The 27,412-nt window shown below is 38.6% G+C and overlaps 2 protein-coding genes across 2 annotated transcripts in view; both read right to left on the reverse strand.

Moving 5' to 3' along the window:
- LOC148738329 (uncharacterized) overlaps nucleotides 1–3,234 on the reverse strand; it is a 3,476-nt gene extending 242 nt beyond the window's left edge. Inside the window, exons 1-4 of the mRNA XM_088750878.1 lie at nucleotides 3,100–3,234; nucleotides 1,974–2,236; nucleotides 1,574–1,688; nucleotides 1–755 (exon numbers count right to left, since the gene is read on the reverse strand). The exon at nucleotides 1–755 is cut by the window's left edge and continues 242 nt beyond it. Of these exons, the coding sequence (XP_088607004.1) occupies nucleotides 289–755; nucleotides 1,574–1,688; nucleotides 1,974–2,236; nucleotides 3,100–3,166 (912 nt within the window). The 5' untranslated portion in view covers nucleotides 3,167–3,234 and the 3' untranslated portion in view covers nucleotides 1–288. The remainder of the gene's footprint in view (nucleotides 756–1,573; nucleotides 1,689–1,973; nucleotides 2,237–3,099) is intronic.
- A 10,992-nt stretch (nucleotides 3,235–14,226) lies between these two features.
- On the reverse strand, nucleotides 14,227–17,478 carry LOC148738330 (uromodulin-like). Its single transcript, XM_088750882.1, has 4 exons — nucleotides 17,222–17,478; nucleotides 16,928–17,045; nucleotides 16,414–16,536; nucleotides 14,227–15,731 (listed from the first exon to the last, which is right to left on the reverse strand). The coding sequence occupies exons 1-4, from the start codon at nucleotides 17,471–17,473 to the stop codon at nucleotides 15,367–15,369; spliced, it is 858 nt and encodes a 285-aa protein (XP_088607008.1). The 5' UTR covers nucleotides 17,474–17,478; the 3' UTR covers nucleotides 14,227–15,366.
- Nucleotides 17,479–27,412: the final 9,934 nt, after the last annotated feature.

A 27,412-nucleotide genomic window follows, 5' to 3' on the forward strand; every position in this document is an offset into this window, starting at 1 on the left:
CAAGGGGAAGATTGAATGAGCCTCTCGCTTTCTCTCCTCAGTTTCTTTGGACATGGCTCACGCTTTAAGATCGAGGCAAGAAATTGCTCATAAGCAAAATTTTCTACTGCTGCAAAACTCGCAAGACTCCCAAGGAAGTCATCAGACTTCTACTCTTGGTAGACACTCGTTCATACATGTTAGGTAGAGTCGCGGTAAGTATAACAGCTCGCGCCCAGGAACACAACAAAAGTAAATTTAAACAATAATTACAATGAAAAGAATAACGCGAGATTAGGGTCCTATCATTCAAACATACAACCCATACACCGAGACACACGTCTTTTCGTACCCATTATTGGTATCATCCCAGTTGAACAAGTCCTCGCTGTACCAGATTTGAAAGTCTTGATTCGCCTCCGCTGCCAGCGGGGTAGAAAAATTATCGAAGACTAGTTCTGGCGATTCGGTTGTAGCCCAGGGCAGGCTATAAAACTTACAGTCCCAATAATCCAATAGGTAATTATTGGTTGGCAGAAGAAGCTTACGGTTTGTGTCAGTTATCATCGTGGCCATTTGGTTTGGAATGAGTTTGGACCAAAGGCATCCCCATTTGGACCGAAAGCTTGGTTTAGATGCATCGCAGGTCACGTATCCCGACTGGTATGTTAATTTGAATGTAATGATATTACCCGCTTTGTTGGTTTTAAAGAAACCATAAGAATCATCTCTTGCTCCAAAGCAAACAGTAGGTGGCGTCATCTGTATCCATTTTTCTGGGAGAGAACCATTACACAAATAATTATTTTATTTTGTACAAAAGAATATGAGTTGATTGAAAGCCTAAATGCAAACCGTTAGACAGACACATAATTGTTTGTTTCTTTCCTACAAGGGATGTATTTTTTTAAAGTTAATTTCCAGAACCGTCCTTTTAAAATACACGAATCTGCGAAAGGAATATACGAGACAAACTAAATTTGCATAAAAAAGTTGAGAATAAAATTAAAACAGTAAGAATTTCTCATCATTCACTCATTACTTCAATGTAACGCGCCATCACTTTAAGGTCTCAAACAAAGAGCATGATCTGTCCCATGTATCTAAAAAAATATGACTACAAATCTTTTTTCTTCGTGTAGTGTGAAATTTTCTGCATAAATAAATCTTGTTCATTAGCTTAAGTGATATTGCAAGGTAATTTGTAGAACGATTTTTCCACAAGAGGGCTAAGATTTAATTACCACACTTATTGAAACATAACTTGACACCCTAATTTCATAAACGATTTTTGATTATGGAGTTCAAGTCTCAGAGATTTGCACCAATTGATTTCTGTAGCTAGATCTACAAATCTTTACAAGAACAATACTTAATGCCTAGAAAACTGATCTTTCAAGTAAAGGATGAAACATTGCTTATCCAACCTACATCCAGGAAGAGGGAGAGCGCTCAAATGCGTTTGGTGTTCGCCGTAGAAGTTTAACGTGCTCTAGCCGCTACCTGCATGCTTTACAACAGAACAGACGCACAGTCGACGCTTCTTAAAATACATATCAAAGGATTTTCTACAACAGAAGTAATAATTTCCTACCATGTTCACAGTTGTGGCCTGTAAATCCAGGAGGACATAAGCAGCGATATCGTGAAGAAGTAAAGCCTGATTGACAGGTTGCTTCGTTCTTGCAAGGTGAATTGCCACAAGCATTCTGAAAGAGGGAAATTGAAAGGACTACCTAATAGCAAAATTGTTTTGTAACTTCATTTTTCATCGTTTCTGTTTTTTTTTTTCACTCGCTTACCCTGAAATCGATTTTATTCTAAATCACGTTTGGTAGGGGATTGCCAAATAGGGAGGTTTTGAATATTAATTTTTTCTTAACCGCTTTATCTTCAATGACTGATGAATATTCAATAATCACTTGTTGCAAGTAAAAACTAATGATCACAACCTTTCTACTTGATTGCTTTCTCCCATTAGATAATGCTCTTACATTTGTTCCATGGTAAACATAGTTTGCTGCCTTGATCAGGTCCTTCTCATGTTCTTTACTAGTTGAGTTGTTCAGTTCGCAGTTCTCTGTCTCAGGTCCTCTCGGACGTACTTTGAAGTTTATACTGACACAATTGTGTTCCAGGTAACAACGAAACTCACACGTGTCCCTGTCAATCGCACTGATGGTTGCTATGGTGTGGTTAACAAGACGCTCCCCTTCGAAGAATAACGAGGATGGAAATGCCAATGTACGACTTTTTCCTGAAATTATTGAGATTGTTAGGAGGAAAATAAACGAAAGAATTAAAAGAAAGCATGTCATCGGTTTACAGGTACGTCTATTTCACAATTCAGAAAGTGAAGATTTGTGAAGTTATGCATTAACGTAGGAAAAGCGACCTTACTCTAATTTAGCTTGAAACTATCGTATCAACCAAAATGAGTGTTAAAAAGAAATAAAAGGAACAAACGTGATAAACTTATCGTGACAAACTTATCGCGACAAAGCAGTAGATAAAAACTTGATTGAAATTTGATTAAATTAGCATGCCGGTTTCGAAACTAGTGTAGGACCAGTCACGGATCAACAAATATGTCTATTCATTTTTTCAAAATAAATGGCTACTGAGGGATAAAACAATTTCTATCGTATTACAAGTCCTTTTAAAACGTTATTTACAGCATTCAAGCATTTATTATTATCACCGAGGCTCACAAGCTGCAAATGATAAACAAAGTGGGTTTTTTTCTTTTATGTCACCGACTCCGCCGATGAGCGAAATTTCTTTGCTTTAGCAAGTACAAACGAGGCCTCCAAAAATGGGCCAAATTCCACCTTCGAATGACGCTAACTATGCGTCAATTTTCTCGAAAACAAAAGAATTTTACAACAAACTACATAGGTCCTGTTTTGTCTTGTATATAGGCCTACCTAATAATAAAATATGAGCCAATTCGATGTTTTGACTGTTGCCGGTGAATGTTTGATTTTTTACAACAACCTCTCTTAAATGCTTTCCTTTCGAAACTGGTACATGGTTGGTTTGGTACGTGGTAAATTGATACAAAAAGCTACGAGTGTGAAAAGGGTAAAAGTTACATGAAAATACCTTTGAAGAACTTACCATCTAAACAGGCCAACGCATCCTGAAGAATGAGCAAGAAAAAGACAAAGTGGACTAAAGAAATCATAGCGACTTGAGGAAATTCATTTGTTCATCAGCAACGAACTGTCTTAAACATAGCCGTCTGTTTGAAATGGCTATTGTGATGTCATACGTCATACAGCCGATTGAAAATTAGTCAATGACGAATCTTGACAAATAATAAGAATTAAATTTTCCCTCAAAAAGAATTTTTATTTACTACTGGTTTTTCAACAGAATTGTGTTAGTTTTAGATTTTCCGTGAGGAAAAAGTTGTTTTAACGCCCGTTATAGTTAAAAAGTTTCTGGCGTTTGGTTTCTTGCAATGGATATTCCTCTCAGCAATCTCCTGTTGCCTGGCAACAGCTCACAAAACTTCTTTAATTTTTAATAAGGAAGTTCAAGTTCAAATTAAAGCTACAGGATAAATGCATATAGTTTATTAGAACAGGTGGATACAAATAAATTTCGCTTCATGAGGAACTTATTGGCGATTTTTCAACAGAATTTTTTCAGTGACAGATTTCCCATAAGGAGGGAGTTGTTTTAATGCCCGTCGTGGTTGAATAGTTTGTGGCGTTTGTTTGTTTCAGTGGATATTCCTCTCAGCAATCTTCTGTTGCCTGGCAACAGCTCACAAAACTTCTTTAATTTTTAAACAAGAAAGGATGAATGCATATAGTTTTTCTTTTGGTTTCGAAGGCAACATGAATGAAAAGTCCGTACTCAATAATCTAGGATGAAATAGGTCACGTGTTGAGTTTCAAGATGATTTGGTCTAATCAACTAAGTTGAAATGCAAATTAGCCTCCGTAAAGAGTTTTTAAAGCTGAAGTTTTGAGTGTTCGCCCTTCGTCGGAACCAATAGAGGAATTTAGGGTTGTATGTGGATTGCGTATTGAGAAATGAGGCTACGCTATTTATGGGAACATGGTAACGTGAAAAACAAGAATAAAGTAGTTAAATGAAAAGCGTTCGTTGACACCGTGGGGAATACAAATGACAATTTGAAAGATAGAGTTTGTTTTAAATTTGTTGAATTGAGCGTTGTATCATGACCTATTATATATCCAGTCATAAATAATTCACTCAGATCGCCGTCAGCTGATGCTAATCAACCAGTTTCGATATTATTTGTAAAGGTAATCACATGATTTCGAGTGCAGTTTGGAATAAATAAGCACGAGTAAATTTTTTCAAAGACTAACAAAATTCCATGAGCCCGTGGGGCGAGTGCAATTTGTGGTCTTTGAAAAAATTTACAAGTGCTCATTTATTCCAAATTGCACGAGAAAATCATGTGATTATGTATTAATAATCTACATGAAAAAATACGAGGTAGCTTCTCATAACTGTAAAGAAGAAAAGCGCGCGCATCATGTGCAAAAATAATTAATTCAAACCCTGCAAGTGACATTGTCCTTGACATTGATCTTGACATTGACATTGACCAATCATTCTGACCAATGAGAATGTCTGGTTTGTTTCTTTCTTTGCACTGAAATAACCCTCTTCTGCACTGAATTAACTCTCTTCTGCACTGAATTAACTGACGACTGCATTCATCTTAACCAATTAGAACTGAGAAATTTTTTCATGTATATTATTAGGTTCAATATAACGAAAGGGCTCCTCTTTCCAATGCCGTGAAGTACATAGCTCAGAAAAAAAAGTTATCGCCCAATTCATCAAGCTTACGATATGTGAAAGTTGCCGTTAGTAGATGTTGCTATAGTTATTTTAGTTCTTGACTTGGTAACAAAACATATTTCGTATTTCAAGCACCTTTGAAAGAGGTAGTGTGTAGTGAACATAACAATATTCGATCGCTTTTCACTGACATATAAGTCACGACCATTGTTTCCTTTATAAACAGATCAATGAGTCAAGAGACTATTTCTTCAGGGTGGAGAGCAATCTTTCACCTCATTAAGCTTAGAAATTCACGATATCAAATACACTCAATTCTCAACTAACGGACACTCTCGTAAGAGGACAGTTCTATAAGAGGGGGGGAGGAGATGAGTGGTTCAAAAGACTCAATAGCAGTAAAATTCCAAATCTTTCGAAGACGGAAAAAATTATATAACAACAAATAATTTCCTCAGAGCCATACTGTTTGAAGAAGGAACTTATAAACTGCTTCGTTTTCGCAAGAGATACGTGTAAGTCCCCTTCGCATCAGATGTTTGCTGGACTTGCTGGTCTCGTCACGATTTTTGTAATTACAATTTGGTTGAATATACTCAGGGTTTCGATAATGTAAGGCGTTGTCAACAAAACCGGGAATACAATACATAGATTTATAAAAGAAGCTAATTTGAAGCGACAGAGGGTTAAGTTTGTTCAAGTGAAAAGGGCCGATTTCGTCGAGCCTTCCATTCTGTTATTTGTAGCGGTCATTTTTCACCCGATTGTTATGAGAAAAGCAACATGGTTAAAATGGGCCGGGAAATGCAAAAAATACTTCTTCCTGGTGCTGTACCGACGATTCAAGCCCTACCAGAAACAAATTCTTCTGAAGTAAAAAAGCGACCCATGCAGTCGGCAGACAGCGAAGATCCTGAGGCGGCCGACCTAACTAAGAAACGACAGAGGAGAAGTAGAGCTCTTCATAAGTTAAGGAAAAGAAAAGGAGACAAATGAGAAACTCCTATAAAATCTCTCAAACTATCAAACCTCTGACAGTCAAGTCAGCTCGCCATCGAAGGGTCTCAAATTCATTCCAACACCCGTGACGAAAGAATATAAAATCAGGGCAACTCTTGCAAGATTAATTCGCAAGGTGAATGCGCCTCCAATACACCTTTCACGGACAAAAAAAAGAACCACCTCCATCTCGTAACAAACTGGATGCCACAGGTGCAGCCTTCTTTTGCCCATGAGAGCTACTTGGAAAATGTAGGACCTCTATGTAAACCACTATTGTGATGGAGCTTCCTAATAAAAGATTGTTATTATTCTTATAACACTTGATGCAGAGATTTGGAGATTGGGTCGAGCTGGCGTCGAAGGTGGACGTGTGTTTTTAGTCGGCACGCTCGAGAGGCAAATTTTCGAATAACTTGAGTATGTCAAAATCTGGAAACAAGAAAGGGAAGAAATTAAGTAGCTCATCAAGTACTGAAGTCGCCTCTTCCACCGAAGGCAAAGGAGAAGAAGCATTTGAATCAGAATAGTCGGCAGCAATGGCGACCAACGAAAGCGTCAATGAAAACCCTTCTCTGGTCGACATATGGAAAATTCTTACGGAAATTAAAGCCAATACCGAGAAGTTGGTACTAGACGTGGAATTGTTAAAGGCAAATTATAACGAGCTAATAGACAGTCTATATTCTACAAAGAGCCAGGTAGACAACTTAGTCACAGAAAACATTGCTGTTGATTCCAAACTAAAACTCCTCGAAGAACAAGTATTGACGTCCAAGAAGAAGCTAGAGGAAGTTAAACAAAGACTCTACGATGATTAAGGTAGTCGTGATGACTTGGAACAATATACCCGTAAATTGAACTTAATGATACGCGGAATCCCCGAACGCAAAGCAGATAATTTTGAGAATGTTATTATTTGGGAAAAATTCTGAAGGTCAACTTAACACACGGTGATATTGACATTATTCACAGATTGAACACAGAAAACAAAACCAAAACACGACCGATGATCGTCCGTTTCAGTAATTACAAGGCAAAAAAATAAACTCATGTGGCCAGGATAAATCTACGAAATGCAGCTTTATATAACCTAGGAGCGGTGAAGATCTTTATCAATGAAACTTAACTGCATGGAGAGCAAGGTTATTCAGAGAGGCAAGAAAAGTTATGAAAAAATATCACAATGGTAAAACGTGGACTGTCAATGGAAAAATCTTTTTGGGAAACAGACTTAACCGCAAAAGTTTTAAAGATCGATGATTATGAGGAACTAAAAACCCTTTAACTCTAGACATGATTGCTCGAAGGAAAGAGGGAAGACCTTGGAGTGTAGGCTTTCGGCCGGTTGATCGGTAGTTTCCCAGAAGAGGTAAGTAATCGTTTTGTTTCTCCGTCAGTTATTTTGTAGTGTTGCTTGGTTCTTCTTATTATTATTTTTTTCTTGTCTCTTTTTTTCCTGCTTTTTCAACGTCTACTGTCAAATTCTTAACGCTTAATGTTAGAGGTTTAAGGAATCAAGAAAAAAGAAGATTGATATTCTCATATTTAAAAAAACAAAAGGCAAATATTTACCTCCTTCAAGGAACTTTCTCTACCTAAAGGTGAGAGGATCTGGTCTGCGGAGTGGGGTGGCCAAATTTTCTATTCACACGGTACAGATCATTCAAAGGGCGTTTGCGTGCTCATAAAAGCGAATTCTCCAATTCACGTAGAGATAGTAGAGCTTGATACGAATGGAAAATTTATAATATTACGTCTAAAGACACCAGGTGAGACCAGCTTCAAGGTTGTTAACATTTATGCTCCCACCAATTATCGTGAACAATTTGACTTCATCGAATCTTTTACTAAAAAAATAATATCTTTGACCGATTCGCCTAACTTAATAGTTGCAGGTGATTGGAATACAACTTTAAATTTAATAGATAAGCAAGGAGGATTAGCCTGGACAAGAAACTAAGTACAGGATTTCGTTAGTTTACTTCATGAAAGCGGCCAATCTAGTTGTTATATACCGTAAAATTCATCCAAAAAATAAAACCTACACATATAAATCGAAAACACTGAAACTAAAATCACGCATAGACTTCTTAATAAGTGGCAAATTTCAACATGATGTCAAAAAGTGGAAACGCGAGCATCAATCGCACCTGATCATACAGCAGTCTTTTTGAGCATTAATCTGAATGAGGAATTTAAACGCGGTCCTGGATTATGGGAATTTAATAACTCTCTTTTCCAGAATGAATGACCCTGGAGAAGAAAGATGTATGGGATCAAATTTGAACCTTAACCACCTTGTAATACATGAAAGTCTTGAATTAGAAGCTGAAATAAATAATGAAGAGGTTCACAATGCTCTGAACAGTTTTTAAAACTACAAAACTCCCGGTGAAGGCTTCACAGAATTCTTTTGTTAATCCATCGATTAACAAAAGAATTCTGTGAAGCCTTCTTCGATCGTATAGGCGGTACACTCTTAGACTCCTTAAATGCGGGATTTGAAAGTGGAACATTGTCTATATCACAAAGACGAGGAATTATTTCATTAATCCCAAAAGACGACAACAGTTTGACTACATTATCTAACTGGCGTCCAGTCACTCTGCTCAATGTAGACTACAAGATTTTTGCAAAGATAATTGCAAAGAGAACTGAATCAGTCCTGCCGAAACGAATTCATCTTGATGTTAACAGAGTTCATTAGGGGAAGATTCATTCGAAAAAATGTTAGACTGTTGAACGATCTAATGGAATGAAAAGACCAAAAAATACCAGGAATTCTGATGTTCAATGACTTTGAAAAAGCATTTGATACAATAGAATGACCCTTATTTAAGATGTACTTAAATACTTTAATTTTGGTCCCGTTGTTGGAAAATGGATCTCAGTACTCTATAAGGACGTAGAAAGTGTTGTTTTGAACAGAGGCTACTCAACTAACTGCTTTAAAGTCTCAAGGGGAGTTCGGCAAGGGCGTCCACTCAGTCCCTTATTATTTGTGTTAGGTGTAGAGATCCTAGTTTAAAAGATAAGGCAGTCTACGAACTGTCAAGGAATAAAACTACCGCAATCAGTAGAAGCCAAAATTAGCCAATTTGCAGATGATACAACTCTTATTTGCGGGACGTAAACGCTCTTAGAGAAAACACGAACGTTTTAAATAATTTTAACGAAATTCCCGGCCTCAAATTAAGCAAGAAAAAGCCAAAGCAATGTGGATTGGTTCAGCTAAAATGATAAAACCCAACCTTTGGGCTTTCAACCCTACCAAGAACCAATTAAGCCACTAGAGGCAAATTTATCATATAACCAAGACAGAAATAGTAATCTGAACTTTTATGTCAAAATTCATAAGATGGATACTAAGTTAAAAATGTGGCAAACGAGAGACTTAACTTTGTATGGTCGCATAATGTTAGTAAGGCCCTAGGCATATCCAAGATAGTTTATGCGGCCTCAATGCATAGTGTTCCTGAAACAGTTATTAAAACAGTGCAAGATAGAATATTCAAATTCTTGTGGAAAAACAAAAAAAGATAGAGTAAAAAGAGCAATAAAATATCAGCCATTCTCTTATGATGGTGTGAACTTCCCAGATGTCCACACTGTGGCAAAATCACTACGCTTGAGCTGGTTAGGCAGGTTTCTAAATTGTACAAATGAGACCTTGCAAGTTATTCCTAATAGTTATTTTAATAAATATGGAGGATTATCTTTCCTATTGAAGTGTAATGGCAACTCTAAGCACTTTGAAAAGAAAATGCCTCTTTTTTGTAGCGAAATGTTAGGCTATTTCAAGGAATTACGCAGTGGTTATCCTGATGTTTACTATATTAGAGAGCAAATATATTTTCTGGAAATATCTGTTTGAAAAGGAATTTATTTCGTCCAGGATTTATTGAATAGAGACAGTAAGTTCTCATCTCTGAAAAATTTTCAAAGGAAATATAACTTTGAACTAAACTATTTAAAATATTTTGAACTTACAATCCCAAATTATTTGTAGAGAAAAGCACAGGCAACTGCTGAAACAAACAGAAATATATTAGAGGAATGGGATATTTTCCATCTGTCTAAAAACTGTGGGGAATTAGTGAGGAGCCCACACTGTCACTGTTCTCTTCCAGTATTTATTTCCCAGAAAAGCAGGCAGAACAACGTTACGCGAAGTCTATGGCCGACTAAAAACTACTCATAATGATTTTCTTATCTCATGAACACACCTTGATCAAAATGTAAGTTGAGTGGCTGTAAAGTTCTTCCCAACAAAGATAAACAAACTGATTTATCAGAGCGGACAGATCGTGACACTCGATTTCCGGCAGATAATTTTGAATCGTTACAATACTAATTATCCTGTTTCTGACCAAACAAACTTATCTCTTTCACTGAATGTAAATGTAAAGATTACTACAAATTACTTCAGGAAAAGACTAGGACAGAGCCGACCGCTATTAAAAGATGGTCGAGACGTTTTGTGAACTTTGACTCTAGTTGGAAACGGATCTTACTCAAAACTTACAAAACGACGAGTGACAAAAAGTTAATTCAAGCAATTCAAAATCAGAAATGATGACTTATGCATTCAATGTAAAAATCCTGATTCATTAGAACACACTTTCTTAGAGTGCCCTATGAGTATTCGATTCTGTCAAGAAATCCTATCTTGGTTGAATAATTTGAATAATACCCACATAAGTTTATCTGTTAACCAAATTTTACTCCAGAATTACCCTTCTCCTGCTATTAGCGATGACCTCCGACGCCGACTAGATTTGCTTATCCTGCTAAAAAAAGATACATATATAGTTGGAAAATTAATGAGAAAAATCTTAATAATTTACAATTTATAAATAAGATAAAAATGCAATGGAAAATTGAGAATTTAATTTAAGGTTGTTGAATACAAATATTGTCAACAAACCTTTTCGTGTGTTCTTTTTTTGTTTTTTTTTTCCGTGTTTTATTAAATTTATCGAATTGATATTTCATTCAGATATAAGTAATCAAGTAATATAAACAATAATCTCGTATATATAAGATGAATAATGTAAGAAGAGTATTATTATTGCCAGTGCTGTAACCAGTATTGTATATCTAGTTCTTAATTCTTAATTTATTTAAATTTATATACCTTCACAAGGCTTTATAATTTCCTTTTTTCTTTTTATTTCGTGGCGTACCTGTAAACTAGCTTTTAGCTAAGCGTTCTGACCACGTTAAATAAATTGATTGATTGATTGATTGATATACTGTAAGTAATGTATGTAATTAGCCATGAGTGATATACACCGATTGCAAATATGGCGTCCAATTTGAATTGCCATTATTCTGGACTCACTAGCCATTATCGTTAATCATTTGGGCACATGGATGCACGTAGATCTTCCTGAGCTGAAAGATAAAAGCGAGAGAGATTTAAGTTTGACAGTTACATGTTTACGAGTGGTTCATCTCGCAAAAAGTACTGAATGGCTACACAGACTCGTTTATAGACGTACCTTTAAAAAGGCAGGAAAAAACAAACAAAAAGAAAGCCAAACAAGCAAACGAAAGGATAAAGCGTCCTCGTAAAAGTCGTAAAAGTCAGTGCTAAAAAATTAACGTTCAAAGCATTTTTCTACGTTTTTAGAAGCTATGGTAACCTGCAAGTAGATAACCAGAATCACAAGCGACCCAAGTGAAATGGTTTTGGGTCGCCTCGAGTATCGTGATAACAAGAGACAATGCAACAAGGCAAGAGGGAAGGTAAATTATTTACTGATTCGTTTTTCTTTATCCTTTAACATTGCAATAACTTAACCTGTATCAAAGTGCTATTCACATTTCGTAAAGCGTTATGTTCAATGGGCGGATATATTCTGAGTTTAATTTGCCCTTAACTTGCGCCTTGCGCTCCAATTTGACCTGATTAAAAAAGTTTTTTAAATGTTAAAACTTTCAAAGAACATCTATGCAGTTAGAAAAAGTTTTAGGAGATCCCTATGCCCCATGTCAGTGTCATGTTAATAAGGAGTCGGAGAAAATCGAGGGAGGATAGCCTTGGCAATCAAATTTTTTTGCTCTAATCCGTCTTCTTTTCGTTTTGTGTTCATTTTTATTAAACTGGAAATAAAACTCTATCTTATCTCAGATCTTGCTGATAGATTTTCTTCACAAAAGTAAAAGGTAACCTTGGAATTTGGCTTGTGTTAACAAGACTAAAGAGAGAAAAATGCGTCGTCGCTATTATATACAAAAAATCAACATATGCTATAGCTGTCTTGGGCTCATTGTTGCCGCTACATCGGAATTTTTTTGACAATTATCTCAGAGGTTTTTTAGACCAAGTTCAAATCATTTCAGGATGGATGATCTCAAGTTTTGTTTGCGCCTTGCAGGGGTTGCGATTGGCTCAGAATCTGGCTTATTATAAACTTAGGCGGCGTTTGGTCTTATTAAGGTGAAGAAAAATGATGTCAACGCACTGATTTACCTCGATCGATTGAAAGGCAAAAGGTAATTGTATATGCAATGTCATCAGTTTTACTACATAATGATAGACCAAAGGAACAGGTGTAACTGTAATATTAAGAAGATCAAAATATAATTTTTCACCTTTTCAGTTCAGTTCTTTTGTTGACGCTCTGTTATTAAGATGAGAAAGTCAGGTTATATACTCTATGTCTCCTAACTCTTTCTTGGCGTGATTCAGTTTATGAATGAGAAATAAAGTTGCCTATGAGAAATTGCAGAGGGTAAAAAATACAAAGACACTAACCGCCAGCGTTGAACCCCCACCGAGTTCAGATCCATCGCAGTCCTACCCCATGTCAAGGGTCTTTCACAACTTCACCGCCATCTGCAACAAAAAGGCATACGCGCTGACTTTTAGTCAGAGCTGCGTTACGATCACACCAAGTACGACGGAAGGGATGCTGTGAGTGCGGCAAAGTCTACAGCCTGGATGCCGACGATCACAAGATACGGCAGCAAGAGAACTGTGCGACAACAGGCCGTTGAGGGAACTTTCCATAGATGCACCAAATCACAGCAGTTGCGTTCCATCCAATCACATCCAAGTGACCACATATTGAGACAGACGATTATACTTCTGTTTTATAAGTGTCATTAACCACGTTAAAAAACCCCAACCTATTTTACAATAGAAATAATTTTGTTCTACTTAACCCAATTTAATGGGAATTACGATCCGTTTTTTCCATCACGTAAACTTGGCGGAAATCTTGAGATATGTTTATGAACTCACAAGGAAGGTTGCCCCTCATGCCTGAGTTAATCCCGTCAACAGGGGCATTAAGCGACAAGGGGAATTTTTAATTGTCTTCGAATGGCTCAACAGTCCATCGTGGAGTTACTCCAAAGTATGTCGTATGATGCTCCTGGCAGTTGGCCGATTTTCAATCCAACCTCTCTTTTTCTCTGAAGAGGCGCTCCGAGAATAAGGTTTCTCTCCAAGAACTAAACACAATGTTACGGCAGTAGCGACAACAACGACAGCGACAAAAGCAGCAAAACTCGGCGACCAGTTCACCACCACTCAGATATACAGACCGTAAACCGCAGCACATGTTTACAACACGTTATTGAAATCACCCCATCTGAACTAGATTTGGAATGTTTAGAAAAATTAAGAAAAAGTAATCTCGGTGGTTTAATTGGGGCTTAAGGTAGTCTTAACACATACAGCCTCGATGATCTAACCGGAATTCTTTCTTCGGCGGATTAAGGTTATGATTGGTGTCAATCGTCAACGCCAAGAATGAGGCCATTGGGTTGAGAATGAGAGGGGTGCAAAGGCATGCTCCATGGGAATGGATTAATCTAGTCTGTTAGGTCCACTTATGGTAGCATGAGCGAAGTGAGACGCGCGAACGAGAGACAAATGTTATGGAAATTTGAAATTTCAATTCAAATGTCATATTGTCACATGAAGTCGGCCTAATAAAAAAACAGACATGTACATAATAGATAGTTGAGGATGCCCTAAGACTGATCTATGATCTATGGTCTGTTTTAACTGACCTACCGAAATGTAAAATAGCTTGTGTAAGAACTATGGTAAGTAATAAAATACAGGAACACTCTACATGTACTTTCTGCCCATGCAGTTTGTCCTTGTGCTTATGTTTTTTGTTCTCACATTTTGCTTATGTTTTTTGTTCTCACTTGGATCATGCTTGGCCTTATGCTTCTACTTAAGCGATTGTAGAGATTAGGCTTTTATCTGCGAAGGATTTGACTCATCTTTACAGTATTGCAAAGTAAAAAAGAAAGGGAAATGAGTAAAGGTCACTATTTCGGTAAATTATGTAGTAATGTTTTATTTTTGGTTGCTTTTGCTTTGTGAGAGCTATTTTAGGACGGTAAATAAGAGGGAAAAAGAATACAAACATGACAATCACGATCAAGTAGTTGTCTGTAATACAGTATCAGGATCCACATGGCTAAATCTTCGCTTTCTTTCGTCTTACATAAAAAAGGCAAAACATCTGGACATTCGATTACCTGTCCCGAATAGAATGAAATTCTCGTTTAAAAAAGATTTATTTGTTCATATGTCTGGTACAGTATTTCTAATGAATTATTTTTCGTTTCTATTTGTTTTTTTTTTTATCTTCCCAATAAACATTTTATGTTACATAAGTTATATCTTATTTCTAAGTAGCGTTCGATTAGCCCCACACTTAAGTAGAATTGTACCTTTTACGCATAATAGTTATTGACGTTACGGCATTATTTAACCGGCAGAAATAATATTACACTCCTACAAACCCAACTCTTTCATTAAACTGACGTGTCCTATGTTAATTCTTACGAAGGAGTGACTCCTTTAAGCAATAAAAACAGTGACGTTCTAAAAAGTTACTTAAGCTTATTAAATATTATAAATTAGTTCACCACAGAAAAAAATTCACAGTTATTTCCAATTCTTCTTGAAATACACAATCTTTGAAGTATATCAAGTTAGCTCTCTCCCCCCACCCCCAGTAGAGCTTTTAAGACAGTCAATCGGTCTGTCGACAACAGAAACTACTACTCCTTCATGACTGAGTTCTTGTTAATTTTAAAACGTATGCTAGAACAATCCAAAGCCTACACAAGTATTCCAGTAAAATTGCATAATAACATCCCCTGATAAAATGTTCCAGAAAGTTCCACCGTGTGACATCAAAAAAATTCAAGTATCCACGTCACCATGACTAGGCATTCTAGAAATTTCTAGGATTGACTACTATTTACAGTCACTTCCCACGCATTAGCAAGAATGATAAAAAAGTGGACCTTGTCAAATCTCAATAAAGGGTGTAAGTTTCTAAAGAGACTGCGACGCTGTGTCGATGGAGTAACAAGTTAATTTTGGTTCTATCAACTGCGTTGATAGTGCAAATTGGCCGCCGTAAGGTGCTTCAAAGCTGACATTTCGAGCGTTCGCCCTTCGTCAGAGCGAATGGGCTAAGGCTCCAAACGTCAGCTTTGATAATCCTTACGGTGGCCCATTTACATTATCAATTCGTCAATTCTCAGTTCATGTCTGCGTTCGTGCAAGCAAATTTACGTTATTAATTTTAATTGACTTTCGGTTCATATTCAGTCTGTGCTGCAATAGCGCATATTACAAGTTGGAGGCTTAAATAGTTTGTAAATATAATAGGATCCGCAGTTTTTTACATCAATCAGCACTGAATCTTCACAACACTTTCCATGCCGACGAAAACAGACTTTCCTTTTCACTATACCATTTTCCACTGTAGGATGTTCACCGTCCAACCATCCTTGACGGTCTGTGCAACAACGGCGTTCCTTTACGCACGCGGTTGGCATTTGTTTTCCTGCATCTCTCACGAAACGATACCAACCTTTGAGTTTGTCGTCACACTTTGCAGGATTCTTTCCTTTGTAACTGCTCTTTCTGTCAAAATCATCCAGATTTGTGTAATGATAGCAAGGATCGGCTATAAATATAAAGGATAATCGAAAAAATATTTTAGAAATTAAAAATAGGAGATGAGCCATTTTTTTTTTAAAGATCACTCGTCTTAATTCCTCCATGTGAATATTGCGCCCTCATTGCAACATGACTGTTGCGGTGCAGTGGAGTAAACCGATATAAAGTGCTGTCCGTTGCTCCTATAAAATATATTTAAAAAAACGCATATATCAATATTTATGGGTTTACCGTTGCTTTAAACGATAGGTTTTTGACCAATCAGGGCACTCGTAGTATCTCAGTCATTTTATGACCTCCAATAGTAAAAACGACGGCAAAAATGAACCGTTACCATTTTGAACATAAAATGCCATAGCTTTCGTCAACAAAGAAATAGTACGAGAGATATCTTAAAAAGCTGAAGCAAGATATTGGTAGGAAATGTCTAGCATTTCATCTTTTGGCTCCTGAGTGGAGCTACGCAACTTTCCTATTGCATCAAAACAGAAAGCACCAACAAAAAAGAACAAACAAACAAACAAGAAGAACAATAAAACAACCAAACAAAGGAACAGAAACAAAATGAACAAAACAGAAAAGAAAATACTCATTCAAGCAGAAAAAACTGACATAACGACATACGGACGCATTCTCACAGTCATATAGAGGTTATCAGAATCTAAAAATTTAGCGACTATCAACTGTACCTGTACAGTTACGTCCATCTCCGTTAAATCCAAATGAACAGGTACACATGAAGGATCCATTTGTGTTATTACAAGTAGCATTCAGATGACAATCGTGGGTGTTTGCTTGGCATTCATCAATATCTGAAAGAAATAAATAAAGAAATAAAAAAAAAATCAATGTTACCTATTTCATCTTTTGGCTCCCTGAGTGGAGCTACGCAACTTTCCTATTGCATAAAAACGTTAGTACAGTGTAGCTAGACAATATAGAAATGAAAACTCTTTTGAGGTGACAAAGCTTAACTTGGTATCATTGCATCGTATCACTTGTTAGCTCAGACTCGAACGAAACTTCAGTGCAATGTAATCTCAATACAAACACCATTCCAAATAAATTACATATGTCAGTCGTTAAAGAACATCTTAGGCATTCTCCTGTAAAGAAAGTCACTCGACAAAGAGACGTGAAGGGCATGGAAAACTTAGAAATTCAATCCAGTGTGGGATGTTTCAATCATGTTATGAAATCAACCTTTTTCACAGTATTTTCCCTCGAGTCCAGGAGGGCACAAGCATCGATATCCCTTGATTGTGAAACCGGACTGACAAGCTGCATCATTTTGGCAGAGTGAATTCTTAGCACAGGCATTCTAAAGGATAAAAGAAAGATGAAGTAAGGGAAAAATCAACGGACTGAATGAACGAAAGAATTTGAAAAAACGTATGATTGAATGAAGGATATTTCAAGTACGCGCTCCAGTCACTGCAGCAATTGTTTTCATTGCAATGTGAGGCGACAAGCAAGTAAATTTGAGTAGTAGCTCACCTTTGAACCACGATAATAAAAAACGGCATCAGTCGTAAGGTCAGTATCATATTCAAGATGAGTGGCGTTGTTAAGTTCACAAATATGAGACATTCCTCCAGTCTCTGGATCTTTTTTGAAGTTAGCACTGACACAGTTGTCGTTCATGTAGCAGAAAAGCTCACAGTATTCCAAGTCCTTGACGTATTTAGTTTCGATTGTATGGCTTACTAAACGTCTTTCAGCAAAAAAGTAGTAATCTGGGAACAGCATTGAGCGATCTCTCTCTAAAATAGAGCAATCAATATATGATAGGTAAACTTTTGTTTTCATCCCAGACAAAAACAAAATCATGATCACACCCATTCATTTTAGAGACCCAGCCGCTTCAAGCATACCAGGGTACAAAAGGAATGAGAAAGTGGTTGAAATGAAAAATTGGAAATGGTAACTTTATTGATGGGCAGAGAGATGAATTGGAAGGGAAAAAAGGATAACATGAAATTGTAATGTAAGCGGCCGATACCGGCCAGCGGTTTATATTTGTATCGCATGCCCACAAGGCCGAAATTAACAACACGGCTTCAGTATGTTACGTGGTGTCAGGAGTGGACCACAAAATCCACTAAATCCCCGCTCTAAACAATAATAATAATAATAATAATAATAATAATAATAATAATAAAAGATTTATACCGCGCCAGTATCCTACTGTTCAAAGGCGCCAACAAAAAACTTTAACCTTAACACTTAAGACAGCTAATATTAATTATAAAAGGCTTTTTTAAAAAGAAAAGTTTTTAATCTACTTTTGAAAACAGACACAGACTGAGCATTTCTAATTTCACTTGGCAAAGCATTCCATAATGATGGTGCTGCTACAGAGAAGGATCTTGCGCCATATGTTTTCAAGTTATAGGATGGAGAAACCAGAAGGTGCTTGGATGATGAGCGTAGTTGACGCGATGGGGTGTAAGATGTAAGCAAATCACAAATGTACGACGGTGCCAAGTTGTTAAGTGCCTTTTAGGTTATAAGTAAAATCTTAAAAACAATACGTTGATTAACGGGAAGCCAATGAAGATTGAAAAGAACAGACGTAATGCGATCATGCTTTTTTGTAAGTGTGGCGAGGCGCGCCGCGGCATTCTGGACGTGTTGTAGCTTTTTTGTAGTGTAGGCTGGTGGGCCATACAAAAGAGAATTACAGTAATCCAGCTTCGAAGATACAAACATATGAACCAGCAATTCAGTAGTGGTCGCTGAAAGATATTTCCTGATATATCTAATATTTCGCAAATGATAAAATGAAGATTTGCAAATGTCAGTAATATGATCGTTAAAGCAAAAATGGCTATCAAACATAGTGCCGATATTTCTCGCCTTTTGCACGGAACGGATAGTCTCACGAGCAACTGAAATCTCGTGAAGGAGTGGTCTTGGAAGATGTTTAGCGGAGATCACCAATAATTCAGTTTTGTCTTTATTTAATTTAAGGCGATTAACCGTCATCCAATGATTGATTTTCATTCACACAGCTCTCGATGCTAGAAACCGCTAGATCCCTATCACCCAGTACGGTTGGTTGGAAAGACAAGTAAAGCTGTGAGTCGTCAGCATAAAAGTGATAGCTCAGGTTAAATTTCTTTACGATATCTGAAAGCGGCGAAGTATAAAGCAAATACAAAATGGGTCCCAAGACAGATCCTTGTGGCACTCCACATTTAAGGTCATGTTTCGTAGAAGTACCACCATCGACGGAGACATATTGCGTGCGATTCGATAAATAAGATTGCAACCATAATAGCGGCTTTCCAGCTATCCCAAACCGTACACGTAAACAAGAGAGGAGGATGGTATGATCGACTGTATCGAAGGCAGCGGAAAGGTCTAACAACAGTAAAATTACGATTCGACGATTATCAATGGCAGACAGAATATCATTGTGAACACGAATAAGTGCAGTTTTAGTACTGTGATATTGCTTTTACGCCGACTGGAATGTCTCATTTAACTCATATTCGTTAATGTAGGAGATAAGTTGATTAGCTACCAATTTTTCGATTGCTTTGCTAATAAATGAAAGATTCGATACAGGGCGATAATTGGAGAATTGAGTATGATCCAAAGAAGGTTTCTTAAGGAGCGGGCGTAACATGGCAACCTTGAGTTGCGAAGGCATCTGGCCAGATCCCAATGAGATATTTGTTATTTTGAAAATGAAATGCAACAGAACACTAAGTGCATTTCTTGTAACATAACCAGGAAGAGGGTCAAGAGAACATGACTTAGCAGCCAGATTCATGATAAATGTAAGAACTTCGTCCGCTGTTACCGTTTTGAAAATATCAAAAGAATATGGACAGGCGTTGTCAACCACAGGAACTGTATCTCGATGAGAGAAAGCAGCAGTCGTTATATGACCCCGTATTCTATCTATCTTTGTAGTGAAGTACTCAGTAAACTTGTTAGCAAGATCAGTGGGCGATTTGCAGGGGGGATATTGAATATCTGTTTTCCTTTGTAGTAGTTTATCAATTATCTTAAAAAGCTCTTTATAATTTGACTGATTCTCATTGATTAATGATGCGAAATAATTCTTCCTGGAGTCACGAATTAACTTGTTGACAGCATCACATCCCTCAATAAACAACTTACGATCAGAAGGAAGTTTGGTCATTCGCCAGCGTCGTTCAAGTTTTCTACGGGATCTCTTTAAATTATTTATCTCCTCAGAATACCAAGGTGCAGCGGGACGCAAAGTAACTATCTTGGTTTGCAGTGGAGCATGAGTCTCGAGTATGGAAGTAAGGACTCTGTTATATTGATCAATCAAATAATCCAAGGATGAAGATGACGAGGCAAAAAGATCAGGAAGGCTCGAATTCATAACATCAGCACAGAAATTGTCAAAATCAATAGATCGAAGCTTTCTGAATGAAATAATCTTCTTGTCGAGCGGCGGCTTATTAAGCGAGAGCTGGAAGTGAACAGCAGCATGATCAGAGATGACAAAAGGAGAACCAATTGTTAAATTCGAAACAATATTATCATCAGATTCTGTAATCATAAGATCTAAGGTGTGTCGATCTTTATGTGTTGAGCCATGTGTATGTTGAGTAAGATTGAAAGAATCCAACAATTGGAGAAATTTAGTTGAGTGTTGGGAAGAACAGGTGTCAACATGTATATTAAAATCCCCAACTAATAATAGTCCACCGGGATCAGTGATATAGTGCTCCAGGAACGTAGAAAACTCATCAAGGAACAATGAGGATGTTAAACCATTCAAGGTCGAGGGAGGTGGGCGATAAACAATAATAACTCTGAGTTTTAAACCGACCGTACTTGACAATAACAAATCCATATATTCAAAGGACAAAAACTTCTTGAGCGGCTGCAACTTAAGTTGAAAGATGATCGAAATAACAAGCCAACTCCTCCTCCACGAGTAGAACCAGGTCTAGGAACATGATGAAATGAATAACCTGAAGGACATAAGTCACGAATAATTAATTCATTGTCAGCATCTGATTGAAGCCATGTTTCTGTAACGCCAAGAAGATCAATATTATTTTCGACGACAAAGTCCTTGATGATAGTAGTCTTGTTGTTAATTGAACGAGCATTTAGCAAGCAAAAACTCACAAAGCGAGCCCTTGGTGTGTAGCTTTTAATCGGGTTAGGAGTAAGTTCAATAAAATTTCTGATATTCGGTCCAAAGGGAGTCTTCATCGTGCAGGTAAATCGTGAAGAATTTAATCGACAGCCTTGGGGTGAGACCAAAGCTCGAATATAATTCAAGCGCCGCCGCTTTTCTTGAACTATTTTTCCCGCTCTGCAACCTTTAAACTTTCTTTGGCAATTTTTGCCCAGAGGAAGTAAAATACATGGGAGATTCCAGTTGTAGAAGAAGCTCTGAGTACGACGAACAAAGGGCACTAATGGAGAAGTGTGTTGTGAATTGTGATTAAGCCAATTCATCGATTTCGTTGCAGTCGAAAACGCAGAGAACTCATATCCCAGATAAGCGTTTTGTTCTTTATCTAACAAACCATCCGAAACCGAATTTCATCCTAGATGACGTCTCAGATACCGTTTGATAGCCCACATATTGATTGGGACAGCCAAGATTTGTACCAAGAGTTTAGCCACTTTCGCAATCATGTTGGCTTTGTATTCGACGGGCCGCTCAGCAAACTCAAAGCAGAAGAAAAAGCCGGATGGCTCGGAACATGGATAGGTCCAGAAGGCCGGGAAATCTACAAGACGCTCCAGTGGGGAGAGGGAGAACAAAAAGACCCAGGGAAAGTTCTCGACAAACTCGAAGCCTACGTACGACCGCGAAAAAACAAGCGCATCGCAAGGCACAAGCTGAAACTACGCAAACAAAACACAGGCGAATCATTCGACAATTTCGTGAAAGATCTTCGTCTCATTCTCATGGACTGTGAATATACCAACCCTGATGACTTTCTGATTGATTTGACCATTGATGGAGTACACGCAAAGAAGCTCCAAGAGAGACTGCTTGCCCGTAGAGAAGAACTAACTCTAGCCAAAGCCATCGAAATAGGACAACAATACGAAATGTCCCAGAAGCAAGTACGCGTTGTTCGCGACGAGGAACCCCCCATATTAGCATTGGATCACAAAAAACCGAAACGTCCACTCAAGAAAACTGACTCAGAAAAAAGGAAGCACTGCCCCAGGTGTGGCAAAGACCCTCAGCATGACTGGAATCAAGGAAAATGCCCTGCCCTGGGATCCACATGCTCTTACTGTTAGAAACCCAACCATTGGTTAGCAGTATGCAACCGCCGTCTTCGTGCACACAAAGTCGACACCAGCTCAGACGATGACTCAGAAGCGGAGGTGTTGCACATTCACATGACTCAGCCTGCCGATACTGTGCCAGATGACAAGTGGACCATAAGATGCAGAGTAGAAAACAAACAAATCAAGTTTAAAATTGACACAGGCGCCTGCTGCAGCACACTTAATCTTTCTGACTATCAGAAGATCCAACACGAGGGCGAACTCAAAAGATCAACAAAAGTGGTTCGTACTTACTCCAACCATCAGACTAAGCCTGTAGCAGTGGCCGAATTGTCTTTGGAACATAACAGCAACCGGGCCATCACCACATTTCAGATTATCGACATCGAAAACGTTCTATCAGGAAACACAGCTGAAGCACTACAGTTAATCTCGAGACTAGCATCCGTTGACACACCCACCGCCGCCGAGGGAGATCAAGTTCCCCAAGGACTTCCCGAGTTCCCGGACCTCACACAAACAACAGGTACACTGCCTGGAGCCTACACAATCAAATTGGAACCTAACGGCAAAGGTGTGGTAAATGCCGCCCGCCGCCTCCCAGTAGCACTGAAGGAAAGGGCCATCAACAAACTCCATGAAATCGAATCCAATGGCCACATAGTCAAAGTAACAGAGCCAACCGAGTGGGTCAGTTCCATGGTGGTTTCGCTTCAAGGCGAGAAAGTCCGCATCTGTATTAATCCCACTGACTTGAACAAGGTCATCAAACGTGAGCACCATCCTATGCAAACCATAGAGGAAGTCATCAGCACAATACCCGATGCCAAGGTATTCTCCAAGCTGGATGCGAAGAGTGGATTCCTCCAAATCAAGCTTGACGAAGCTTCTTTACTGCTCACAACGTTCAATACGCCACTCGGTAGGTACAGGTGGTTGAGACTTCCGTTTGGAATCAAGTGCGCGCCCGAAATTTTTCAGAGAATCATGGATCAGATGGTGGAAGGAATAGAGGGAACCACTGCTATCATGGATGACATTCTGATCGCAGGATCAACTACCGCACAACATGACGCAGTGCTTCGCAAGGTCATCGAAAGAGCAACCAGCTACAACTTGAAGCTGAATCTTCAGAAGTGCTTAATCCGACAACCAACGGTCCCATACATTGGACACCTCCTAACATCTGAAGGATTAAAGCCAGACCCATTGAAGGTAGCAGCTGTCCGTGCTATGCCCACTCCAAGGAACAAAGATGATGTTAAACGATTCCTTGGATTCATCACATACCTTGCAAAATTGATTCCCAACCTGAGTGATTTGGACGCTCCACTCAGAGAGCCCCTGAAGACAGAGGCCTTGTTTGACCACCTCAAGAACAGGCTTTCCTGAAACTAAAGAGCTACGTTGCAGTCAACCAGTACTAAAAAATACTTTAACGTCAATAAGCTCGTGGAAATACAGTGTGACGCAAGCCAGCACGGCCTCGGTGCTGTACTTATTCAAGACAGCCAGCCTATTGCCTATTCTTCACGTTCCTTAACAAACGTCGAAGGACGATACGCACAAATAGAAGAAGAAATGCTGTCCATCGTGCATGCATACAAGAAATTCCATCCCTACATCTTTGGCCAGGAAGTAACCGTGTACAATGATCACAAGCCCCTTGAACAGATTCTGAAGAAACCACTTTTGGCAGCACCAATGCGGCTACAGAGAATGATACTAAACCTTCAGTGGTATGACCTGACCGTAAAGTACCGCAAGGGCAAAGAAATGCATCTCCATGACACTCTATTAAGAGCATGTCTGCTTGGTACATCCAATCCCGAAATCATCGACTTGGAACAAGTAAGCACTCTGGACTTCCTATCCATCACCAAAGACATGTACACGGAATTGCAAGAGCACACTCAGCGCGAGCTTAACCAGCTACAAACAATAATCTTGAATGGCTGGCCAAATGTTCGACAAGAAGTACCTACATCACTGCGCCCGTATTGGGACTCCAGAGGTGAACTAGCTGTATGCGATGGAATCATTTACAAAGGAATGCGAATCATAGTGCCCCCCAGTCTACGACGACAAATGCTGAACCTTGTCCATGAATCACACCTGGGTATAACTAAATGCAAACAACTTGCTCGTGAAGTGTTATATTGGCCAGCTATGAACTCCGACATTGAGGAAACGGTTAAGAACTGTACCAAGTGCGCCGAATTCCAAAGGGAACAACCCCCCAGCCGCTAATACCAACAGAAACTCCCGGATTACCCTACATGACGGTGGGGACAGATCCCTTCGATTTTGAGTCCAAAACCTACTTGCTAACAGTGGACTACTATTCGAAGTTTATTGAAGTCGACAGGCTACAAGACATGGGAAGTAAAGCAACCATAGAAGTACTGAAAGCACAGGTCAGCCGACATGGCATACCTGATGTGATCCGAAGTGACGGGGGTCCGCAGTTCGCTTCAAAGGATTTTGCAAGATTCTGCAAAGAATACGGCATTGCTCACAAGACTTCGAGCCCCCACCTTCCCAGTGCCAATGGTCAGGCCGAAAGAGCGGTGCAGACAGTAAAGCGTCTCTGGAGGAAAGCCGCTGATATGCAACTCGCCCTCCTGGATTACAGGACAACCCCACTGGAAGGAGTCAACCTGTCACCAGCACAATTACTGATGGGCAGACGCCCGAGAAACAAAGTCCCCTCTCTTCGTGACCTACTCACACCCACAGCATACAACCGTCAAGACGTCATGCAACGTTTAAACCAGCAGAAAGCAAACCAGAAATTCTACCATGACAGGAAATCTGCAAGTGATCTTCCGCCCTTCGCCCAGGTAGCCAATTGAGAATGGCACCCAGTCCAGGATCCAAAATGTGGAGCCCTGCCATCGTTGTCAAACGGCACGTCAGCCCACGCTCTTACATTGTGGAATCAGGTGGGCATGAGTACCGCTGCAACGGAGACACTTGCGTCGATCAACTGAAGCTGCCAATACTACTGAGCATTGCTCAGATTCCGCCGCAGATGACAGTACACCCCATCCCAATAACGCTCTGTCTTCCTCGGGGTCCATGGAACCCTGCGACCGTCCATCGAATCATTAACCGGAACCTGCCACAACCTCCAGTGCTGAAATCTCCCAGCCAGATAAGCTGTACACAACCAGAGTTGGTCGCGCGGTTCGCTGCCCTTAAAGACTTGACTTATAGAGTCACAAATTGACACTCGTACAAATGTGGGTACAGTGATCTGTCATCCCTGCTTTTGAGTTGGATTCCCTATTGTTCTTATTGACTTGAGGACATTGGACATTTGTTGAGTTCTGCATTATTAATTTTAGGGCATTACATTATTGACTCTAGAACGTTTAAAGTTGCCTTAGCTAGGGTTTGTTTCTTCCTTTCACATATGAGAAGAGAGATGTAATGTATGCGGCCGATACCGGCCAGCGGTTTATATTTGTATGGCATGCCCACAAGGCCGAGATAAACAACATGGTTTCAGTATGCTACAGAAAGTTACCGAAATGTGTGACGTTGTTTGTTTCTGAGATCGTTGGCCGTGAGAACATTTTTCCATGTTTCAATTTAAAACAAGATGTCCTACTCTCTGAAAATAATTGAAAGCTTGTTTTTATTTGCCTTTCTCAGTTTCGCTGTCACCGCTAATGTAGTGTATTTAGGAAGATTGTGTATATTGAAGAGTGAGCCATTGTTGTCTAACATCACTTTGTAGATTGATATTCAGATTCAAGATGTTTCTAACGAAAAATCGGACAATAGAGAGTTCAAAACAAAAAAGGGTCGAACAGACATTTCTGAGATGAGGAATAGTCAAATTAAAATTTTTTTACGCATTCACCAGGGAGATTAGTATAAACTGTCGTCACTTCTTTGATGGTTGAAAGCTTCCCTCCTCTTTTTAGCATCTCCCAAAACATGTCAGTTCTTGTTACTATTATTATTCACCTGCTAAAAAAGTTTTGATCAGAGCATCCGATGTTCAGGAAAAAAAAAGATAATTGCTCTGATGAAATATATTTCAGGGACAGCCGACGCAGAGGGATGAATTTTGAATGAAATCAAGCATTCGAGCTGCCCGAGACATCTGAGCAAAAGTTTTAGAAGAGTATTTCCACTTAAGGTCACTAACCTAATTCTTAAACGTTTATGTGTCGCGAGCTTTCTTTCGCTCCAACAAGAAAAATCCTATTTTTAACCTTCGGTCGATAGATGTAAGCTATGTCTCTAAACAAACAGACAACGAGGAAAATGCAAATCGTTTATTCCATATGCCACCATTATTTTGGGGTAAAAATGAATTCTAAAGTTGGGTAATGGCAGTAAAGATCTGCTTCTGTTCGATATTCAAACGTAAAATTTCCCCCTACTTATAACGAAACGTATCCCTGGTGACTCTTACTGAGAGGACTATATACATGCTTAGATGCCACCCCTTTGCTACTTACCTTTGACTTATTTCTAAGTTTCTTTGGAATTTGGTACGGTTAAAAACTCTACAATACGTTTTGATTGCTGAAATGACTTCTTCAATAAATTATGGGTGGAATGTGAACACAGGGTTTTGGATTTAGGTTGACAAAGAATCGTAAACTTATATCTTACCACATGTCAATTTGTAAGCCTAGTGCGTTCACAGCTTAATTTCAGTGAAATCGATTTGATAGAAGGATGAAAGAAGATATTACCATAAACGAATCTTAGGATAAATGAGTTTTAGTTTGCAACTCACCTTTACCTAATGTTATGTAAGTCATGACTGGTATGAGGGATACGAACATGAAGAACGTAGAAAATTCCATGCTTAATCCGAGACAACGGTCTTTTATCAAGCAGCTCAATCCGCAAGATAGCATTTTATGAAGCTTAAGTCAACAAAGTTGGCAGTTGTCATTTCTCGCCTGATAAATGTATTGAGATAAATAAGATAACGAATATACGCTTAAATATTGCGATTAAGAACCCCTTGGAGGATTTCTTTTATAATCGAGAAATCATAAAACAAAACTCATTTAGAGAACTTTTTTCTCTTACTTCGTTTTCCTGATTCTCGGAAGTTTACAGTTTATTTAGTCTATTTACCTACATTTTAGATAATCACTTGTGGTTATTTAGATCGATTATCATAAAAAGAGGAAGTTTATACCAATTTCTATTGAGACGAACCATTGTTATCCAGCATTACGCAGCAGTTTCATACTCGAGTTGAAAATGTTCTTATTGGCAAATTCAGTATACATTTGAAAATTGGACCTTTTCCCGGGAATAGTAAATTTAAAGTACTTCAAAATTAATCAAGCACTGTACATTTCAAAGAAAAGAATATCCAAATTATATAAGTATTTTAACGGTCGACAGATGCCACCCGTGTATTTGGGAATATATATTTGGGAATATATATTT

Source organism: Stylophora pistillata, chromosome 2 (genome assembly GCF_964205215.1).
Source record: "Stylophora pistillata chromosome 2, jaStyPist1.2, whole genome shotgun sequence".
NCBI lineage: Eukaryota > Metazoa > Cnidaria > Anthozoa > Scleractinia > Pocilloporidae > Stylophora > Stylophora pistillata.

Coding starts and splice junctions, on each gene's coding strand:
- LOC148738330 (XM_088750882.1), bottom strand. CDS start 17,473: ATGCTGTTCCCAGATTACTACTTTTTTGCTGAAAGACGTTTAGTAAGC. Junction 16,537..16,927: donor GGGAAAATACTGTGAAAAAG/GTTGATTTCATA, acceptor TATTTCTTTCAG/ATATTGATGAATGCCAAGCA. Junction 15,732..16,413: donor AGATGGACGTAACTGTACAG/GTACAGTTGATA, acceptor TTATATTTATAG/CCGATCCTTGCTATCATTAC.